The sequence below is a fragment of the Grampus griseus genome, assembly GCF_964374135.1.
Source record: "Grampus griseus genome assembly, chromosome: 1".
Classification (NCBI taxonomy): Eukaryota; Metazoa; Chordata; class Mammalia; order Artiodactyla; family Delphinidae; genus Grampus; species Grampus griseus.
In genome coordinates this window covers 55,763,300-55,787,029 of record NC_139017.1, presented here as the reverse complement: position 1 = coordinate 55,787,029, position 23,730 = coordinate 55,763,300, and the positions used below count along the sequence as shown (strand labels likewise).

The following is a 23,730-nucleotide window of genomic DNA, read 5'->3' as shown; positions in this document are numbered from 1 at the left end:
AGGCCTTGGGAGGTGCTCTGCCCTCATGAATGGAATTAGTACTCTTATAAAAGAGACTTCAGAGAGATCCCATGCCCCTTCCTCCACATGAGGACATAGCAAAAGATGAAAAGACGGAGTCTATGAAGAAGGACAAAGTGGGCCCTCACCAGACACCAAAATCTGCCGGCACCTTGATCTTGTACTCGCCAGCCTCCAGAACTATAAGAAATAAATTTCTGTTGTTTATAAGCCACCCAGTATATGGTTTTCTGTTATAGCAGTCTGAACGGACTAAGACAGAACTAGTGAGAAGTTTTACCAAACAGTGAGAAAGTTGTTATTCAAGTGACTAAGAGAGCTGAATTTATGTGCACAGAAGTGAAATATCTAAGATTGAAAGTTCTCAGATATTTAGGGGCAGACAGTGGGAGCAGAATGATACAGCAGGATATCTTGGGCTCAGTCTAGCTCAGGAGAGCTAGGAAACAGTGTAACTGTTTAAAGTAAGGTAATGTTTCTTGACAGTTCCATGTAATTATGAGGTGACTGGCACACTGGAATATAAAATTCATGCATATGATTTATTATAACAAAACATCCACTGCATGACATTTTTAGATTTATATAAAAATGCAGCACTCTTTTGGAGAGCACCAGTGTTGGATCATGAGTTAAGAGTCAAGATACATCATAAGTTATTTTTTGTTTGTTTTTAAAAGGTGTGAACATTTTTTTTTTACAATTAAAAAAATATATTTTATTTTTTTGGCTATGTGCTGCACAGCATGCTGGTTCTTAATTCCCCAACGAGGGACTGAACCTGTGCCCCAGGCAGTGGAAGCACAGAGTCTTGACCACTGGACCACCAGGGAAGTCCACATCATAAATTATTATGCATTTCTTACAGATATCACAACCGACCAAAGGATACTCAAATGACAGTCTCTCAAGTGGGAAAATATTCGGTTTAGTCACAGTGTATTAAGATCCAAACCTGCAAAGAGTACTTCTCCACATCGAATAGGTTTCCGTGGTCTTGTCCTTGGTCCTTGCATTAGTGGTCGTTCTTGAGGCAATAGAAGATAGTTTTTAGCCTCATCTACCAAGTCTCTGTGGAAAAATTCTGCCGTTATTCCAAATGTCTAAATAATATTGTTAGTCAAATCCCAATATGGTTAAGGAATATGTAAGATGGCAAAGGGGAGCAAGCATAAATCAAACCAAATCATGAATGCCAGCCAACATTAAAAAGGTAACAAACATGAGAGCAATGATGCCAGTCACACTGTGAGCTGTGAATTGATTGGTATTTCCATCATGACTTCATATCTTACCACAAATTTAGCCTAAAACTCAACATGCTTGATGCTAACAGTAACTTATGGGAAACTAAAAATTACAAGTTAATTATCAGCCTGCATAGTTACTGCTTTCTAATGAATTTTACTAGATTTTGCAGGATACTGGCAAAGTAGCACATCAGCCATGACACTAGATATTTGCTAGATTAAAGTAACAAAACTAGGTCAAAAATTGGATTGCTAAAAAGAAACACTATTGTCATTTAATATTAATTTTCTATCTGGTACTGTATGAATAGTTTATTCTCAACAAGTCTACTGAGGATGAACACAGTTTTTTTTTTTTCTATTGAGGTACTTTATAAGAACCTAGTAATTACACTTGTTAAATATAATATCCTAACTCAAACTATTTATGTACTTATTTCACTTGAGTCCTTTGAGTGATTCAATGTGTGACTAGTGCAAATTCAATCTGTCACTGTTCTTTCTCAACTCTGAAAGTGTTTCCTAAATTACACTATATTTTCATTTCTTTATTTACTTTATATTACATCGAGTAATTTATTCCTGCTGGACCAGTCCCAGGCATGACCCAGTAATGTACTTCCAGTATATGGCTTTGCTAAGGCCTCATCTGAGTTTATTTATGCTAAAAACAAAAACAAACAAAACTCCCCCAAAATCCCAAGCTGATGGCCAAGAACTTTTTCTAGCTTCCTCAGCTAAAAACAAAGACTGTGATCTCCTAATTACTGGTTTTTAATTAAGTTGTTCAAGGGTTCCTAGAAAGAGTACTATAGAGCTAATACTTAGTGGCTAACACAAAATTAATAGTAACAATAATAAGGGCTTAATACATATTAACTCATTTAATCTCCACCACAGCCCTGTGGAATAGGTACTGTTATTATCCCTATTTTATAGGTAAAGGAACTGTACCAGAAAGAGGTTTAAGTAACTTGAATAAGGTCACACAGCTAGTAAATAATAAGGTCAGGATATCAGGAACAGGCTTCTTTTAAAAGTGACTTTAGAAGTATCTTTAATTTCTGCATTGGAATCAGTACAATCCAATTTCTATTTTATGGGAGAGGGGCACCTTTGTATTGTTTCTTCAGATTTCAGCAGCCATAGTTCATGTGGTTTTCCTTCTGCTGTTATAAATATTTCGGGGGAATTAATTGCCTCTTGTCTTTAAGTTTAAAAGGTAAACACCTAAAACCCCCTCTAACATCTCCGGTTAAAGGAACACACTTCAGATTATAGAAGAAATGCAAATGAATCTATATGTCCTATCTTTGTTCTAGAGATTCCTGATTCTAGAACAAGTTTCTTTAGTCACAAAGGAAGATCCAAAGGTTGGTATAGTTTAAAGAGAGTTCTGACTCACTCTTTCATTTTTATATATGGAACATGCTGGGAAACAACTGTTAAAAACACCATATGGTTTAAGATTTGAAACTGAACCTTAAAATCTGTCAAGTGGAAAAGTAGTTTATTAAATTCTGTATATAGTACAGAGATAGCCCAATAAAGTAGGTGTTCTGTTTGTTTGTCATGTAAAAGCATTTAGAGTTTCTTTCAGTCAAAATAACATTATGAAACTGCTTCATCAAGCTCTAGTGGAAATCTTTCCATAGCTACTTTAGGGGTGTCGTAGACCTTTAACTCTGTCCACGATCTCAGAAAGCAAGGCTGATCCTATTCCCTAACTAGGCATACGTGATGGAATGAAAAAGTGCTCCTCATACACTTTTTTGATGGAGTCAAGAGCATTATTTATCTCAAGAAAAGATGTATTAGCAGAGAACTGCCTCTTCAAACTCAAGCTTGCATTAAATCTTAGAAATCTACCTCTTTATTGCCACTTCTACACCAATAAATACCACACATAAAAAAACTAATGGAATGGAATACTGTAAGTTCAGTCATCTCTTTTTCCATCTCCTTTTGACCCTAGCCCAGAAGAAAAACCACTTAACTACTGCCTTGATTTCAGCACTAAAAAACACAATATTTAGGAAGCAATATAAATAGGGAAATTAGGAGAGGACAGGAATGTTTCGTTGTTGATTTTTCCCATCCAGGGTCATTCATACCTGCATTCTTCATCACTTTTGATGAGGGGATCAGAGCCTACAGTACCCACCAGAAACTTGGGACTAAGCAAAGGCAAACGAACATGCTGCAGCACCTATGAGATAATAAACACTATTAAAGGCACAAACTCCCATCTGCAAGATATTTAAGAGAATACATAACCCGTGCTCCCTACTGTGTTTCCAACTATTTTGAGATCTAATTGGATTAATTAATTGATCTAACTAATAAACAATGAAGATGGAGGGAAGGCATAAATACTAAATTTATTCTAACCAATTCAGTAATTAGAACAATCAGAAAATTGAAAGCACGCTAATATCACTTTAGAATGCTACTTTATGCTTTCAGAAGTATGTTGTTATAAGCTCTTCTATAATTAGCTCACATGGCTGTAATTAACAATCTAGAAGAATATTCCATTAAATTGCTAAGGACTATCATCATAATAACAAGAACATTCAATATTTCATTTAGTGACCACTTATGACCCATTTAATTCTTTACTCTTCAAACTGTGGTGGGATTTCCAAGCCATAGGGAAGGGAAGCATGATAATTGCTATCCTTGCTCTCTTTTGTTCATTTTGTATCATTTAAGTTCTGATTTGTGCTATGGCCCAAACCTAGAGTTGATGCAAAACAGAAGAAGGAGCAAAAAGTTCATAATGATAAACGCTTAAAATGCTTCTTAACACTTATCTCCTTGATTATTTGGAAAGAGATGGTCTTTTTTACAGTCTAATATGAAGGCTAGTGAAGATTGTTTCTTTTCTGCAAGTCAAATACATATTATTTCATCCAGTACAAAACAGTTACTTAAAGAAGCATTTCCATCATACCTGGGGTAACTGAGGACGTCTTTCTTGAATACTGTATTTAACCCAGGCCATCACTGCATTGAACACCTGTTCTTCACTGCGAACATTTAGTTCATCACTAGATATTATATCAATGAGTTGATTGGCTGGAAGCAACATGAACTCTTCACTTTCCATCACCTGTTTGAAGTTCAGTAAGAAAAAAAAAAAGAACTCTGTGATCAGATCTGATAGTTTTAATATTTTTCTTCAGGGTTGTAGGGCAAAACTCTATTCCACAGTGGAGCTGAAGTTCAAAATAGTACCAGAGAACAAGAAAAGTTTAAAAAGAAAACAGAGATAGGTGGAGCACAGAGGATTTTTAGGACAATGAAACTATCCTGTATGATACTACAATGGTGGATACATATCATTATACATGCGTCAAAACTCATAGAATGTACACCAAGAGTGAACCCTAATGTAAATTATGGACTTTGGGTGATAATAATATGTCAAGGTAGGTTCATTAGTTGTAACAAATGTACTTCTCTGGTGCAAGATGTTGATATTGGGAGAGGTTATGTGTGTGTGGACACAGGGTACATGGGAACTGTACTTTCTGCTCAGTTTTGCTGGGAACCTAAAACTGCTCTAAAAATATAAAGTTTATTAAATTTTAAAAAGGGAACATAGAATACAGAGGGCACAATTAAAACTTAGGAAAAATAATAATTTGTGATTTAAGCAATTTAAGAAAAATGATACTTTTTTTCCAAAATGAAGTATGAAGATAAAAATTTATATTCAAAATAAACTAAACTAACTACCAAATTAGAACTCCCAGAAATATAAGAGGCATATAAAAAAAATCAGGAAAAGCTTTCAGAGGAAGGTTAGTTGCTGAAAGGGCAATGTCTGGGACAGAAACACCCAAGGGGCCAGTTTGAAAAAAGAATGAGCATGTCAGCATTTCTACAAGCAAGAATGAACATAACGATGAGAGCATTAGACCCAGGAAAACCCCTCTGAGGACCAAACCACTCTGATATGTTCATATTCTCATATATATATATATATATATGAAACTACAAACACACCAATTATTTATCTGTACCCAAGGCTTTAGGGCATTGTCAGAATGCAGATGAAATGGCAACATTGCTGTGCAGTCCAGCCACAAATCCCAAAATCTTGTAAAGCTTGTCATCGGTATGTAGAGTAAAAGGGACAAGGTGCAATGCAGAGAAGGGAAATGGTCACTGCTATACTCCATGTGGTTTGTTCTCCCCTTCAGAAGAGTATGCTACATGTGATGTCTGTTAGTGTAGGAAGGATATGGTTTAAGAGCTCAAATTCCCACCATGCAACCTCTGATGCAGATGATGTATTCTCTCGGGACAGGGTTATTTTCATGCTTATCAAAAAAAGTCAGAATATTTAGCAGGAAACAAGATAAGCCATAACAATTTGAATATGTGATTAAGAATTTTCCCCCAAGTACATTAGAAAAAATGCAAATCTCAAAATAAAAGTTAAGGGCTATAAAGTCATCTGTACTTATAGTAGAAAACACTAATGAGTACTTTGAGTTTTATGGCACAAGTCTTCGTATCATCTGAGTGAGAGACTTTCTGGGGTTCAGGAATGAAATAGGAAACCTTTAAATTATAGGTGAGGTTGCTTAGCCAGGTCACTTAGTTAGAATGCCTGCATTGTACTCTCTGTGGCAGGGTTGTTGGATTTAGCAAATAAGAGTACAGAGCATATTTATACTAAAAACTATTTGTTGTTCATCTGAAACAAATTCAACTGGCCATCCTGTATTTTATGTGACAGCCTTATGTTGGGGGCTATAAAGTCAAGAGCCAGATTTGGGGCCTAGCTCCAAATGAAGTATGCTGGCCTTCACGGCATACAAAATTTTAGCCATAGTTGTATCTTTCTTTCCTCTTATTTTCTTTTTACTCTGATTTCTTTACTTAAGACAAGTGGTATCGTATATCTTTGTGAAGTACGTTAACATTCTTTTAGGATCTTGTCAGAGTATAAATTTTTTCCCCGATTTAGTGATTATAAAACAAATATATAAATATCAAGGAACACCAAGATGGCAAGAAGACACAAACATCTGTCTGAGAAAATGTTTTTTGGCACTAACAGCAAAGAGTAAAAATAATATTTTTGATGAACAAAGTCTGATTAAAATGTCACTTTTCTTTTTTCCATCAACAAGAAAAAGATATTAATGATCTACCATTAGGGCAAATCTAGCACTGAAGTCTATCCTTGAACCAAACAACCAGGTTAAGAAAATAATGCTTTAAAATACCTGCTTTTAAAATAAGAGTTTGCAGGAGATCTAATTTTAAGTCCCACACTATTAATGGTAATGCGCTTACTTTTAGTTTCTTCAGATAAATGTAGATACAATCTGAAGAATGAATAAAGCTGAAAACAATAAGAATGAATAAGGAAAGTATTCTAGAGTTGTAACAGAAATGAATGGTGAATTCAGTGATGTTGAGTTGAAAGAAAAAATTTTAATTTATGTTTATGAGCAAGCGTAACACTGTATGAATTAAGTTATGCCTAATAAAATAGAAGGAAATTAAATATAGATTTAAGTTCGAAAATAACTTAAATGAATCACAAGTTTTCAGCCCCAAATGGTAACTTTCTTTGCATCTACACAGAACCATTCTAGTCCATGATCAAGGGTAAGGTTTCCTCACTGGGATTTCAATATATCAGTTGACTTTGGAGGCAGGGTTAGAACTGCAGGGATTTCTTAATCTGGGGTCCAATGACTTTGGCAAATTATTTTGGAAATCCTAAATGATGGCAAATCTTTATTTTTTGGAGAATGGATTTGATATTTAAAAATAGTGGAATGAAGTTAAGAGTCAAATCTGTTAAAGAAGTTGTGTGAAGGAGTTACTCTGAATGAGAAATTAAGTGTGACTATAAAATACTGACTCAATTTTAATGAAGTATAAACTCTATTTAGTTATGGTATATTCCTCTTTTTATATTTTGTTGGAATCAATTTAATAATATTGTATTAAGGACTTTCTCATGTAAATTCATGAGAGATATTGATCTGTAGTTTTATTTTAGTGTCTGTGTTTCTGACATCAGGGTGATTTTGACCTTGTTTGGCAACCTCCACCACTTTTTTTCTGAAAGATTTGGTATAGGATTAGTATTATTTCTTTCTTAAATGTTTGACAGAATTCACCTTCTGGGACTGGTGTCTTTTTTCGTGGGAAGGTTTTTAAATCATTGGTTTAAAATTTCTTTCACAGATATAGGGTTATTCTGGTTTTCTGTTTCTTAAGTTTTTGTAATTTGTGTTTTTCAAACAATTTGTCAATTTCATGTTGTTGAATTTATTGGCAAAACATTGCTCATGATATTCCCTTATTGTCCTTTTTAATGTCTGAGGGATTTGAAGTGATGTCCTCTCTTTTATTTCTGATACTGGTAATTTGTATCTTCTCTCCGTTTTTTCTTTATCAGTACAGCTAGAGGTTCATCAATTTTTTTCAAAGTACCATTGATTTTTGCTTCATCCTTTATACTTTGTTCCTTCTACTTTGGGTTTAATTTGCTCTTCTTTTTTTCTAGTTTACAAAAGTAACCACTGGAACAAAAATACAAACCTTCCTATATACTAAAAGATATTAAAATGAAAAGCAAAGAAGACACTATACAGAGAAATAGAGTAAAAACAACTAAATCAGATACTATTTACAAAAATATAATATAACAGAGTTGAGAACAAACATATCAGTCATAGCAATAGATACAAGTAGGTTTTAACTGCCTATTTAAAAGAAAAAGATTTTCAAACTGGCTCATAAAGCAAAACCCAATTCAAGAAAAATACCTAAAACATCATGATGCAAAAAGACGAAAAGTAAAGGGATGGGCAAAGATACATCAAGCAACTGAAAACAATAAGAAAACAGGAACAGAAAGCCAGATATCAGACAAAATAGAATTCAGAGAACAAAATAATTGAATCTGACAAAGGAGGACACTTTACAAAGCTAAAAGTTACAATTTATAAGTAAGATACAAAAGGATTATATATTCATCAAGCAACATAGTGACAACAAATATAACTACAGATAATGCAAGGGGTAATAGATAGAAACACATTAATAATAAGAGACTAACATATGTGGACAAAAAATAAAAATATAAAAGAGCTAAGAGGGGAGAGTAGCCAAGATGGCAAAGCAGAAAGACCCCAAGCTCACCTCCTCTCATGAGCACACCAAAATCACAACTATCTGCAGAAGAACCATTGATGAAAAAGACTGGAACCTACTAGAAAAGATCTTCTACAACTAAAGATATAAAGAAGGAACCACAACAAGACTGACAGGAGGGGCAGACTCGTGATATAATCAAATCCCATAGCCCAGGGAATTCCCTGGTGGTCCAGTGGTTAGGACTCTGCACTTTCACTGCCGAGGGCCCGGGTCCAATCCCTTGTTGGGGAACTAAGATCCCACAAGGCGTGCAGTGCAGAAAAAAAAAAAGAAAAAAAAATCCCATAGCTCTAAGAGGGCAACCAACAAACTGGAGAATAATCATATTGCAGAGGTTCTCCCAAAGGAGTGAGAGTTCTGAGCTCCATGTCAGACTCCCTAGGCCAGGAATAAGGCACTGGGAAGAAGAACCCCCAGAGCATTTGGTTTTGAAGGCCAGCGGGGCTTAATTGCAGGAGCTCCACAGGACTGGGGGAAATAGAGACTTCATTCTTAAAGTGTGCACACAAAAATCTCACGTGCACTGGGGACCCAGGGAAAAAGCAGTCATTTGATAGGAGCCTCTGCCAGACCTACCTGCTGGTCTTGGAGAGTCTCCTAGAGAGGTGAGGGGGTGACAGTGGCTCACCCTGGGGACATAGACACTGGTGGCAGACCTACTGGGGAACATTCAAATGTGTGAACAATGCTACTGGCAGTTGCTATCTTGGCTCATTAGCAACAAGACCTGGCCCCACCCAATAGCCTGTAGGTGCCAGTGCTGGGATGCCTTGGGCCAAACAACTAAGTGGGCAGGGACACAGCCCTATCCATCAGCTGCCTAAAGACTTCCTGAGCCCATGGCTCTCTCTAAACACGCCCCTAGACACAGCTCTGCCCACCAGAGGGCCAAGGCCCAGCTCCACCCACCACTGGGCAGGCACCAGCCCTTCCCACCAACAAGGCTGCACTAGCCTCCAGACCAGCCTCACCCATCAGGAGGCAGACACCAGAAGCAAGAAAACTATGATCCTGTAGCCTGTAGATCAAGTACACCAACAGCAGGCCAGACCATACCCTGGAATCAGCTGTGACCTGGCCCTGCCCACTAGCAGGCCAATGCAAGGTTTGGGACACTGTGGACCCCATACCCAACTGTGTCAGGAAATGCCCCCATATTCCCCAATAATCTGAAATGAGCTCGGGGATCCCTGGGCCCTGCAGCAGACTCCAGGAGCCAGCTCTGTCTTCTGGTAGTCTGGCACTAGCCCCAGAATCTGGCTTTACCCACCACTGGGTGGGCAATGGCCCCAGGGTCTTTGGGACCCTGACTCCACCCACCAGTGAACCATAACCCTGGGGCCCCCTAGGTTCTGCAATCATCTGCCTTGTGACCATGCCCTACTAAACAGCAGCCAGCAGCATCAACACAAGGCAGAGCTTGGCAACCAACTGGACTAGGGGCCAACCAAGCCTAACAGTCCACACACATAGTCAGCCCTCCAAAACAGAAGGACCCACACAGCCCTCTTACAGGGAACCCCTAGAGCATACAGCTTGGGTGACAAGAGGGGAGTGTACTGCTGGGATGCAAAGGACGTCTCCTAGAGTAGGGCACTTCTTCAAGGTTGAGAAATGTAACTAACACACCACATACATAAAAATAAAATACCAACTTAGACAAAATGAGGTGGCAGAAGAATATATTGCAGATGGAAGAACAAGATAAAACCCCAGAAGAACTAAGTGAAGTGGGGAAAAGCAATCTACCTGAGAAAGAGTTCAGAGTAATGATCATAAAGATCAAAGAACACAGGAGAAGAATGGATGCACAGAATGAGAAGTCAGAAGTTTTTTTAAAAAAAACAAAAGACAACTTTACTTATTATGAGACTTCCCTGGTGCTCCAGTGGTTAAGACTGAAAATATAAAGAAAAATATAAAGAAGAACAAAACAGAGATGAAGAATACAATAAATGAAATGAAAAACACTCTAAAAGGAATCAGTAGCAGACTAAATGATACAAAGGAATGGATCAGTGAGCTGGAAGATAGAGTAGTGGAAATCACTGCTGTTGAACAGAAAAAAGAACAAAGAATGAAAAGAAATGAGGACAATTTAAGAGATCTCTGGAACAACATCAAGTGCAATAATATTTGCATTATAGAGGTCCCTGAAGAAGGAGAGAGAAAGAAAGGGCCTGAGAATATATTTGAAGACATGCTAGCTGAAAACTTCCCTAACCTGGGAAAGGAAACCATCACCCAAATTCAGTAAGCTCAGAGAGTCCCACACAGGATAAACCCAAAGAGGAACACACCAAGATACACTGTAATCAAAGTGACGAAAATTAAAGATAAAGAGAGAATATTAAAAGCAACAAGGGAAAAGCAACAAATAACATACAAGGGAACTCCCATAAGGCTATCAGCTGATTTTTCGGCAGAAACTCTGCTGGCCAGAAGGGAGTGGCACAATATATTTAAAGTGATGAAAAGGAAAAACCTACAACCAAGAATACTCCACCAGCAAGGCTTTCATTCAGATTTGATGGAGAAATCAAAAGCTTTAAAGACAAGCAAAATCTAACAGTTCAGCACCACCAAATTAGCTTTGTAACAAATGTTGACACATTATTGACCGGGGGATTTTTGCAGAAACTAACACCTGTGGCCAGTGATTTGCTATATAAGTGAATATTGAAACACCTGCATTTGAGTAAATATCAACTTTTTTTGCACTTAATGTACTTATTTGAAACTTTGTACATATCTTACTAAAGCATTCTAATATTTCATTAGAGTGTGATGGGCAATATAGCAGGATCCTCTGTGCAGGGGAAAAGAACATCTATTACAAATATACTGTGTTTCACTGTGCTTTCCCCTGGAAGAGCAGACTTATACTTTCTGGTGGCATTTTTATTTATTTTTTAGTCCTGTTGGTATTATTATCTCTAGAATATGTTCTTTTATTTTACCTGATAGTCGACAAGGTGGATCTTTGCAGGCGGCTCTTTTAGAAATGCCACAAGAAGGACCAGGTGTGGGACTACCACTACATTCATCAGAATGCTCAGTTACCCATTCTCTAGCTACTGCTGACAAAAATTGCTTGTAAGTCATTTTATTCTGTGCATTAAGGCTACAATAAACTTTAAACGCATTGAATAAACTGTAATTACTCAAATAGAAACCCACTTTCTTATACCGTTTTCTAGTTTTCCAGAGGATACTGAAGTTTGCCAGATATAGATCAGATCAATCAACTCCTTTCATATATTTATTATACTCTAGTATACAAGTGGGCTTAGTTATCTGATGGCCAGTCCTCCTGTCTTCCTTTCCTGTAGATGCTGTGGAGTCTTCATGAATAGCTGTCACCATGTGGACTAGCCTCTTGTCTTTCCATGTAAGAAGAATCACTTCTCCCTTCCATAAGAATGTCATTTCTCCCCTCTGTAGACTTTTTAAAATTTCTCCTTTAATTGGTTTGGTAGACCATGATTCTCTCTTATAGTCCCACAAACTCTGGTTTTATTTTTCAACAATATTTCAGATGTAGACACACTGTTGTAATAATTGTTTTGGTAAATATGGTGCCATGAACCAAGATAAAGTTGTATGACTGATAATTTTGTTTCTTGCAGTTTCTTTCCTTCACCTGTTTAAATTTCAAGTTTGCATGTATACCCAGTTTCACTTTAGCTAACCATCCTGAGCAAAACTCCATATTTTGTAAGTTTTCTGGAATTATACGTTTTGAATCTGAGTCGTCCTCTCCACTTTATCATTGCCTCATCAAGTGACAGCTCTTGTTTGGGTATAAAGATCGACTGAAATTTTGGTAGAAAATAATCCAAGAGAGGTTTAACTTTTGAAATTCTGTCTGCAGGAAGTGGAGTTTCTGATTTATCATTAAAGTGAAGAAATGTCATCATTTGTTCGAACCTTCTTCTCATGATAATCTTTGGAAAGATATGTACTTCACGTAAGGGATCAGTCGATCAATATTCTTTCCAGTGTGACTTTCTTATTTGTCCCATCAAAATTATTAATCCAAGAATCTTCTTCATGTCACTATTGATTACATCAGTCCATTTTAAAGCCTTCTCATACTTTTTATATGATTTTTCATTCTGTTGGTGATACAAGTTTGAGAAGTGACCAACTCGAAAAAGTCGTTACCAAAAATTAGTTCTGTTATTTCACTAACACTTTGCGGGATATTACATTCAACAGTTACACCTGACACACCTGTAAAGTCTTCTAATTTTCATGAAATGTTGTCTTCAATACACTCTTCTGTAGAAGCAAAGGAGCATTTTCCAGAACCATGAGTTTCATTTTCACTTTCTGTATCAGAATCAATCACTAAGGTTTTTTTTGTCTTTTTGTTGGTCTAATATTCACATCGTCTGAATCAGAACTATATTCTGAGGAACTATCATCTTCTAACACACTAGCATATATGTCATTTGGACAGTCGGAGAAAGTATCTGCATAAAATTCACTGAAAAATTCTTCATTCAAATTTTGTGATGAGTCATTTAAACATTTTTTATGGTAATGAACTTGCGTTTATAACATACACAAGGTTGGAACAAAAACCTAACAAAGGAAAATGTGAATAAAAACAATCATAAGTTGTAAAATGAACCCTTGATCAATTTTAAGCTCTAACAACTTCGCATGGTGATGTTAATTATATCACTCTCTAAAAACATATTGATACGCCTCTGGTCAATAACGTTCAGGTAATAAAAGATGCATTAATAGGTCTCCAGTCAATAAGTTGTTAAAGGAACTTCATTAGGTGAAAAAGAAAAAGCCACAAATAGAAACAAGAAAATTATGAAATGAAAAAGCTCACCGGTAAAGGCAAACATACAGTAAAGGTAGGAAATCATCCACACACAAAGCAAGTAGGGAGGTTAAAAGACAAAAGCAGGGACTTCCCTGATGGCTCAATCAATGGTTAAGAATCCACCTGCCAACGCAGCGGACACAGGTTCAACCCCTGCTCTGGGAAGATCCCATGTGCCATGGATCAACTAAGCCTGTGTACCACAACTACTGAGCCTGCACTCTAGAGCCCATGAACTGATGTGCCACAACTATTGAAGCCCACGCACCCTAGAGCCCGTGCACTCCAACAAGAGAAGCCATCACAATGAGAAGCCTGCACACCTCAACAAAGAGTAGTCCCTGCTGGCTGCAACTAGAGAAAGCCTGCACGCAGCAACAAAGACCCAATGCAGCCAAAAATAAATAAATAAATTTATTTAAAAAAAAAGACCAAAGCAGTAAAATCATCTGTATCCACAATAAGCAGTTAAGGGATACACAAAACAATTAGATGTAAAATATGACATCAAAAATAGTAACTGTGAGGGGAGGATAGTACAAATTCAGGGTATTTAGAATACATATGAAATTAAGAGATCAGCAAGTTAAAACAACCGTGTTTATATATAGACTGCTATACAAAATCCTCATGGTAACTGCAAACCAAAATTCTATAATAGATATACACACAAAAAAGAAAAAGGAATCCACAATAGAAGAGAACAAAAGAATAAGAAAGGGGAAAAAAAGACCTACAAAAACAAATCCAAAACAATTAACAAAATGGCAATTGCAACATACACACTGATAATAATCTTAAGTGTAAATGTGCTAAAGGCTCAACCAAAAGACATAGACTGGCTGAATGGATACAAAAACAAGACCTGTGTATGTGCTGCCTACAAGAGACTCACTTCAGGTCAAGAGACACATATAGAATCAAAGTGAGGGGATGGAAAAAAATATTCCATGCAAATGGAAATAAAAGAAAGATGGAATAGCAATACTTATATCAGACAAAACAGACTTTAAAATAAAGACTGTTACAAGAGACAAAGACAGACACTATATAATGATCAAAGGATCAATCCAAGAAGATATAACAATTGTAAATATATATACAACCCAATATATACGTGGAATATTAACAGACATAAAAGGAGAAATCGACAGTAACACAATAATAGTAGGGGACTTTAACACCCCACTTAAAACAATGGGCAGATGATCCAGATAGAAAATCAACAAAGAAACACAGGCCTTAAATAACACATTAGACCAAATGTATTTCACTGATATATAAAGAGCATTCTATCTGAAAGCAGCAAAAAACACATTCTTTTCAAGTGCACATGGAACATTTTCCAGGGTAGATCACATGCTAGGCCACAAAACAAGCTTCAGTAAATTTAAGAAAAGTGAAATCATGTCATGCATCTTTTGTGACCACAACACTATGAGACTAGAAATCAATTACAAGAAAAAAAACTGCAAAAACCACAAACACATGGAGGCTAAACAATATGCTACTAAACAACCAATGGATCACTGAAGAAATAAATCATAGAGGAAATTAAAATATACCTGGAGAGAAATGAAAACAGAAAGATCCAAAACCTATGGGACACAGCATAAACAGTTCTAAGAGGGAAATTTACAGCAATACAAGCTTACCTCAGGAAACAAGAAAAATCTCAAATAAACAACCTAACCTCACACCTAAAGGAACTAGAGAAAGAAGAACAAACAAAACCCAAAGTTAGTAGAAGGAAAGAGATCATAAATCAGAGCACAAATAAATGAATTAGAGAGTAAAAAAAAATAGAAAAGAACAATGAAACTAAAATCTGGTTCTTTGAAAAGATAAACAAAACTGATAAACCTTTAGCCAGACTCATCAAGAAAAAAAGGGAGGGGAGATCAAATGGTGGAATAGAAGGACATGCAGCTCATCTCTTCCCACAAATTAATCAAAATACATTACATGTGGAACAGTTATTACAGAATACCTACTGAACACTAGCAGACGATCTCGCACAACCAAAGCTGCAAGAAAAGATCAACATGTAACCAGGTAGGAGGAAAGGAAAATAAATAAAAGGAATTGAGATGGGACCTGTGACCCTGGGAGGGAGCTGTGAAAGGGGAAAGGTTCGCTCACCCTGGAACCTCCTTTACCTACTGGGAGATCAGCTGGGACAGAAAGGAAGCTTCAGAGGCTCAGAGGAGAGTGCAGCGGCTGGCTTGTGGCAGGTAGGCTAGAGAAAGACCAGCACAGAGAGTCCTGGACACCCTGGTGTACTTCTCAGCCCAAGACACACTCCTGCTGGTGTGTACAGTGGCTGGGTGCTGCAACTTGGGCTTCAACAGAAAGATCTGAGAAAAGGACTTGGTTTGGCTGTGTGGAGACAGCCTGAAGGTCATGTAGTGTGGTGTGGGCCACAACTTGGGGTGTGGGCAGGACAGAGCCCGGGTCTGTCACAGGAGCTCCATTATCAACTTGCACACAAAGGCAGGAGCATGGCCTCATCATAGCATCCTCACTCTCAGCGTGCTCATGACGGACACAACTCTGCTGCTATCAGCAAGCATTGGTGGGTTGCCCACACACAGGTGGGGCTCAAATCTGATCCAATTGCCGGCAGGGGCATGACTCTGGTGAATTTATGCAGCTGGCAGTTTTGTGAGCGAAGTGCCTGTGGGACATGCAAGTGGATTACTGTTGCTCCCTTGTCTGGGGCAGGTCAGGCATTAGAAGCAGTGGACTTTGTGGGTGTGCACATGCGGAGGCAGGGCTGGGATATGGGCTGATTCCCAGCACTCCCAGATGGGTCAAGGTGTGCAACTACAGCAGGTCTGGGTGTTGCAATTTCAGCGGATTTGCACTGGCAGCTTTGTGAACACAGCGCCTGAGGGACTTGATTGCCCATGTTCCCACAGCTAAGGTGGGGCTGAGGGCAGTGCCAACAACACTGTACTTTGTGAATGTGCACAAGGGGTGACAGGCAATGTCAAAGAGTAAATGTCTTGGTGAACAGCTCCTGCACAGGAATACTCAGTAGCTCCTTTCCCAGCGACAATGCTCCAGTCCAGCTTATCTCACACCACAGCTTAGAACCGATTCTAGGGGCTTCTACTCCAACAATTGGGGAGCTGACCCTGCCGCCAACAGGGATGTGACATCCAGCGCAGGCTCTGGTCACCACAACACCAGTCACACCCCCAATCAAGGGCATAACAACGAGCACTCCCTGAGGAAAGACATGGTAGGCATCCATATCAAAAACAGCCCTCACATCAAAAATACTAGATTCATGCAGGCTACACAGGGATGTTCCCTGTGTACAAAAATAGCTTTTCAAGACCACAGTAGATAACTGTTTCTCCTAAATTCATAGTCAGAGAAATATAAGTAAAATGAAGAGGTAGGAACTACTCCCAATTAAAAGAACAAGAGAAAATGCCCGAAAGAACAATGAAACAGATCTCTCCAGTCTACTTGACTCTGAGTTCAAAAAGGAGGTAATAAAAATGCAGAAGGAATTAAGAAAGGCTGTTGATAGAAATGAAGATCACTGTAACAAGAAACTTTGAAGAGGAACCAGTCAAAATTAGCTTAAATACTGAGATGAAAATTGAGCTAAAAGCAATAAGAAATAGCAAACTAAATAATACAGAAGAAAGAATGAATGATCTGGAAGACAGAATAATGGAAATCACTGAATAAGAATAGCAGACAGAAAGACAAATGAAAAAAAAAAATGAAAACAACATACGAGACCTATGGGATAATATAAAGTATGCCAACTAGGCATAACAGGGATCCCAGAAGGAGAAGAAAGAGAAAAGGGGATAAAAAAAATCTCTCTGGAGAAATTATGGCTGAAAGCTTCCCAAACCTAAAGAAAGAAATAGATATCCAGGTACAGGAAGCACAGAGGGTCCCAAACAAGAGGAACCCAAACAGACCTACACTAAGACATATTATAACTAAAATGGCAAAAGTTACAGATATAGAAAAACAAAAAGTCAGTTACAAGGGAATCCCCATAAGGCTATCAGCTGAATTCTCTACAGAAATGCTGCATGGTGGAAGGGAGCGGCAAGATATATTCTAAGTCATGAAAGGGAAAAACCTTCAACCTAGGAAAATCTACCCAGAAAGATTATCATTTAGAATAGAAGGAGAGATAAAGAATTTCTCAGACAAGCAAAAACAAAAAGGATACAGCAATACTAAACCTTTCCTAAAAGACATATTGAAAGGTCTTCTCCAAATAGAAAAGAAATAAGAATCTATAGGAAAGAAAAAATCACAATAGGAAAAGCAAATATATAAAAGGATTGTAGATCACTTACCAGTACAGAGGTTATTTTAAAAAAATCAAAATATTTTATGAAAGCAATTACAATTACAATAAACAGCAAAAGGATAAACATGAAGATGTAAAATAGGACATCAAAATGATAAAATGTAGGGGAGGGAAGTAAGAAAATGTAGAGTTTTTTTTAGACTGTGTTTGAGATTATGTGATTACCAGTCTAAAGCAAGTAGATCTAGTAATGGGTTAGCATACTTGAAAACCAGGGTACCCACAAATCAAAAACATACAATAGATTCCAAAAAAGGAAAAAGAAGAGAACTCCCAAGCATAATAGAAAAGAAAACCATCACACATGAAAGGAAAAGAAAAAGAAAGGAATAGAGAAGAAATATAAAATCAACTGGAAAATAAGCTTTAAAAGGGCAATAAATACATATATATCAGTAATTACCCCAAATGTCATGGACTAAATGCTCCAATCAAAAGACAAGGAGTGGCAGATTGGATAATAACATGAGAGCCTACAATATGCTGCCTATAAGAGACTCACTTTAGGGTGAAGGACACACACATGGAAAAAGATACTTCAGGCAAATGGAAATGACAAGAAAGCAGGGGTAGCAATACTCATATCAGACAAAATAGACTTTAAAACAAAGGCCATAAAGAAAGATAAAGAAGAACATCATATAATGATAAAAGGATCAATACAAGAAGAGGATGTTATACTCGTTAATATATATGTCCCCAATATATGAGCACCTAAATACATAAAACAAATACTAACAGACATAAAGGGAGAAAATGATGGGAATACAAAAGTAGGAGACTTTAACATCTCACTGACATCAATGGACAGATCTTCCAGACAGAAAATCAATAAGGCAGTGGAGACCCTACATGACACAATAGAACAGTTAGATTTAATTAATATCTTCAAGACATTACATCCAAAAAAAACCCAGAATACACATTGTTTTCAAGCACACATGGGACATTCTCTAGGAAAGACCACATACTAGGAAACAAAACAACTCTTTTTTTTTTCTTTTTTTTTTTTGATACGGGGGCCTCTCACTGTTGTGGCCTCACCTGTTGTGGAGCACAGGCTCCGGATGCACAGGTTCAGTGGCCATGGCTCACGGGCCCAGGCGCTCCACGGCATGTGGGATCTTCCCAGACTGGGGCACGAACCCGTGTCCCCTGCATTGGCAGGCGGACTCTCAACCACTGCGCCACCAGGTAAGCCCCAAAACAACTCTTAACAAATTTAAGAGTATAGAAATTATTTCAAGGCTCTTTTCTGACCACACAGTATGAAGCTATAAATCAACCACAGAATGAGAACTGAAAAAAAAAAAAAGATTATATGGAGACAAAAAAACATGCTACTAAAAAACCAATGAGTCAACAATGAAATAAAAAAGGAAATTAAAAAATATCTTGACACAAATGACAATGAAAACACAACCATACAAAATCTATGGAGGCAGCAAAAGCAGTCCTAAGAGGGAAGTTCATAGCAATACAGGCCTTCCTCAAAAATAAGAAAAATCTCAAATAAAAAACCTAACCTACCACCTAAAAGAATTAGAAAAGAAGAACAAGCAAAACCTAAAGTCAGCTGAAGGAAGGAAACAATAAAGATCAGAGAGGAAATAAATAAAAGAGAGATTTAAAAAAAACAACAGAAAAAACGAATAAAACTAAAAGCTGGTTTTTTGAAAGGATAAACAAAATCAATAAACCTCTGGCCAGGCTCACCAAGAAGAAAAGAAAGAGGTCCTAAATGAACAAAATAAGAAATGAAAGGGAAAAATAACAACTGACGTTGCAGAAATACAAAAAATCATAAGAAAAAATATGAACAATTATATGCCAACAAATTGGGCAACCTAGAGGAAATGGACAACTTTCTAGAAACATACAGCCCACCAAAACTGAATCAAAAAGAAATAGATGTGGCTTCCCTGGTAGTGCAGTGGTTAAGAATCAGCCTGCCAATGCAGGGGACACGGGTTCGAGCCCTGGTCCGGAAAGATCCCACATGCTGCAGAGCAACTAAGCCCGTGCACCACAACTACTGAGCCTGCGCTCTAGAGCCCACAAGCCACAACTACTGAGCCCATGTGCCACAACTACTGAAGCCCGTGCGCCTAGAGCTTGTGCTCTGCAACAAGAGAAGCCACTGCAATGAGAAGCCCGTGTGCAGCAACAAAGACCCAATGCAGCCAAAAAGAAATTAATTAATTAATTAATTAAAAAAAAGAAGAAATAGATGATTTGAACAGACCAATCACTGGAATTTAAATAGAAGCTGTAATTTAAAAACAAAACAAAAGGAAAAAAAAGCCCCAAACCAAAAATTCCCTGCAGACAAAAGTCCAGGACTGGATGGCTTCTCTGGGGAATTCTACCAAACATAAAAAGAACTTATAACAATCCTTCTTAAACTCTTCCAGAAGATTAAGGGGGACAGAACATTCCCAAAGTCATTCTATGAAGCTGTCATCACCTTTATACCAAAACTAGACAAAGACACTACCAAAAAAGAAAATTACAGGCCAGTATCTTTGACGAATATAGATGCCAAAATCTTCAACAAAACATTAGCAAACCAAATCCAACAACACATAAAAAGGGTCATACATCATGATGAAGTTAGATTCATCCCAGGGTCATAAGAGTGGTTCAGCAAATCAATCAATGTGATACACCAGATCAACAAAAGACGAAAACCACATGATCATCTCAGTAGATGCAGAAAAACTATTTGACAAAATTCAACGCCCATTCATGATAAAAACTCTCACCAAAGTGAGTGCAGAGGGAACATATCTCAGCATAATAAAAGCTATTTATGAAAAACTCACAGCCAACATAATTCTCAACACTGAAAAGCTGAAAGCCTTCCTGCTAAAATCTGGAACAAGATAAGGATGCCCACTCTTGCCACTTTTATTCAACATAGTATTGGAAGTCGTAGCCACAGCAACCAGACAAGAAAAAGAAATAAAAGGTATCCAAATCAGAAGGGAAGAGGTAAAATTGTCATTATATGCAGATGACATGATACTATATATACAAAAACCTAAAGACTCCACACAAAAACTACTAGAACTGATAAACGAATTCAGCAAGGTAGCAGGATACAGGATTAACATACAGAAATCTTGCATTTCTTTATACTAACAATGAAATATCAGAAAAAAAAGTTTAAAAAAATCCCTTTGAAAATAACATCAAAAAAATAATAAAATATTTAGAAATAAACCTGACCAACGAGGTGAAAGACTTACATGCTGAGAAGTATAAAACATTAATAAAGGAAACTGAAGATGGTTCAAAGAAATGGAAAGATATCCCATGCTCTTGGAAGAATTAATATTGTTAAAATGGCCATACTACCCAATGGAAGCTGCAGCTTTAATGTGATCCCTATCAAAATACCAATGGCATTTTCCACAAAACTAGAAAAAATAATCATAAAATATATAAATATAAGGAAGTACAGAGGATCTAGAACTGCCAAAGCAATCCTGAGGAAAAGAGCAAAGTTGGAGGCATAACCCTCCCAGACTTCAGAAAAACTACATTGGTATATATACCAATATACCAAAACTATATATACCAATATATATAACAATATACCAAAACTATATTGGTATTGGCACAAAAACAGACATATGGAACAGAATGGAACAGAACAGAGGGTCTAGAAATAAACCCGCACAGCTATGGTCAATTAATCTTCGACAAAGGAGGCAAAAATATACAATGGGAAAAAGAGTCTCTTCAGCAAGTGGTGTTGGAAAAGTTGGACACCCACAAGTAAATCAGTGAAGTTAGAACACACCCTCACACCATACACAAAAATAAATTCAAAATGGCTTAAAGACTTAAACATAAGACATGACACCATAAAACTCCTAGAAGAGATTATAGGCAAAACACTCTCTGATATAAATCGTACAAATATTTTTTTAGGTCAGTCTCCCAAGGCAATAGAAATAAAAACAAAAATAAACAAATTTGACCTAATCAAACTTCCAAGCTTTTGCACAGCAAAGGAGACCATAAACAAAACAGAAAGACAACCTACAGAATGGGAGAAAATATTTGCAAATGATGCAACTGGCAAGGGCTTAATTTCCAAAATATACAAACGGCTCATACAGGTCAATATCAAAAAAACAAACAACCCGATCAAAATGTAGGCAGGGCTTCCCTGGTGGCACAGTGGTTGAGAGTCCGCCTGCTGATGCAGGGGACACGGGTTCGTGCCCCGGTCCAGGAAGATCCCACATGCCGCGGGGCAGCTGGGCCCTGAGCCATGGCCGCTGAGCCTGCGCATCGGAGCCTGTGCTTCGCAACGGGAGAGGCCACAGCAGTGAGAGGCCCGTGTACCGCAAAAAGAAAAAAAAAAAAAAGTAGGCCAAAGACCTAAATAAATATTTCTCCAACAAAGACATACAGATGGCCAACAGGCACATGAAAAGATATCCACACTGCTAATGAGAAATGCAAACCAAAACTACAATGAGGTATCATAACAATGGTCAGAATGGCCATCATTAAAAGGTCTACAAATAATAAATGCTGGAGAGGATGTGGAGAAAAGGGAACCCTCCTACATTGTTGGTGGGAATGTAAACTGATGCAGCCACTATGGAGAGTATGGAGGTTCCTTAATAAACTAAAAATAGAGTTACCATACGATCCAGCAATCCTACTCCTGGGCATATATCCAGAAAAGACAGAAACTCTAATTCAAAAAGACACATGCACCCCTATGTTCAGAGCTGCACTATTTACAATAGCCAAGACATGGAAGCAACCTAAGTGTCCATCAACAGATGAATGGATAAAGAAGATGTGGTGTATATATATAATATGTATGTATACCCTATATTATATATATTCCATTATATATAATGGAATATTACTCAGCCATAAAAACGAACGAAATAATGCCATTTGCAGTAACATGGGTGCATCTAGAGATTATCATACTAAGTGAAGTAAGCCAGACAAAGACAAATATTATATGATATCACTTATATGTGGAATCTAAAAAAATGATACAAATGAACTTATTTACAAAACAGAAACAGACTCACAGACATAGGAAACAAATTTATGGTTACCAAAGTGGAAAGGATGGGGAAGGGATAAATTAGGAGTTTGGGATTAACAGATATACCCTACTATATATAAACTAGATAAACAACAAGGTGCTATGGTATAGCACAGGGAACTATATTCAGTATCTTGTAATAACCAAAATGAAAGGGAAATTCATAAAGAACTGAATATACAGATATATAAAATTGATATATACATAGACTGAATCACTTTGCTGTACACCAGAAACTAATACAACATTGTTAATCAACTACACTTCAATTAAAAAAGAGAGAGAGAATAAGAAAAAAAGGGAGAGGGCCCAAGTCAATAAAATCAGAAATGAAAAAGGAGAAGTTACAGCTGACACCACAGAAATACAAAGGATCATGGAGACCACTATGAACGACTCTGTGCCAATAAAATGCACAACCTAGAAGAAATGGACAAATTCTTAGTAAGGTACAATCTCCCAAGACTGAACCAGGAAGAAACAGAAATTGAAACAGTACTGAAATTGAATTAGTAATTTTAAAACTCCCAACAAACAAAAGTCCAGGACCAAAGAGCTTCACAGGTGAATTCTACCAAACATTTAGAGATGACTTAACACCTATCCTATTCCAAAAAATTGCAGAGGAAAGAACACTTCTAAACTCTTCTATGAAGCCATCATACCTGATGGCTGATGCCTGACACCAAAACCAGACAAAGATATCACACACAAAAAGAAAATTACAGGCCAATATCACTGATGAACACAGATGCAAAAATCCTCAACAAAATAATACTAGCGAACTGAATCCAACAGTACATTAAAACGATCATACACCATGATCAAGTGAGATTTATCCTAGGGATGCAAGGATTTTTAAATATGTGCAAATTAATGTGATACACCATGTTAACAAACTGAAGAATAAAAGCCATACGATCATCTCAAAAGATGCAGAAAAAGCTTTTGATAAAATTCAACATCGATTTAT

The 23,730-nt window shown here is 37.2% G+C and overlaps 1 protein-coding gene across 1 annotated transcript in view; it reads right to left on the bottom strand.

Annotated features, from left to right (window-relative positions):
* Positions 1 to 23,730, bottom strand: part of KLHL20 (kelch like family member 20) — a 77,551-nt gene that overhangs the window by 32,776 nt on the left and 21,045 nt on the right. Inside the window, exons 4-6 of the mRNA XM_082669919.1 lie at positions 4,228 to 4,386; positions 3,386 to 3,480; positions 977 to 1,092 (exon numbers count right to left, since the gene is read on the bottom strand). Coding sequence (XP_082526045.1) covers positions 977 to 1,092; positions 3,386 to 3,480; positions 4,228 to 4,386 — 370 coding nt within the window. The remainder of the gene's footprint in view (positions 1 to 976; positions 1,093 to 3,385; positions 3,481 to 4,227; positions 4,387 to 23,730) is intronic.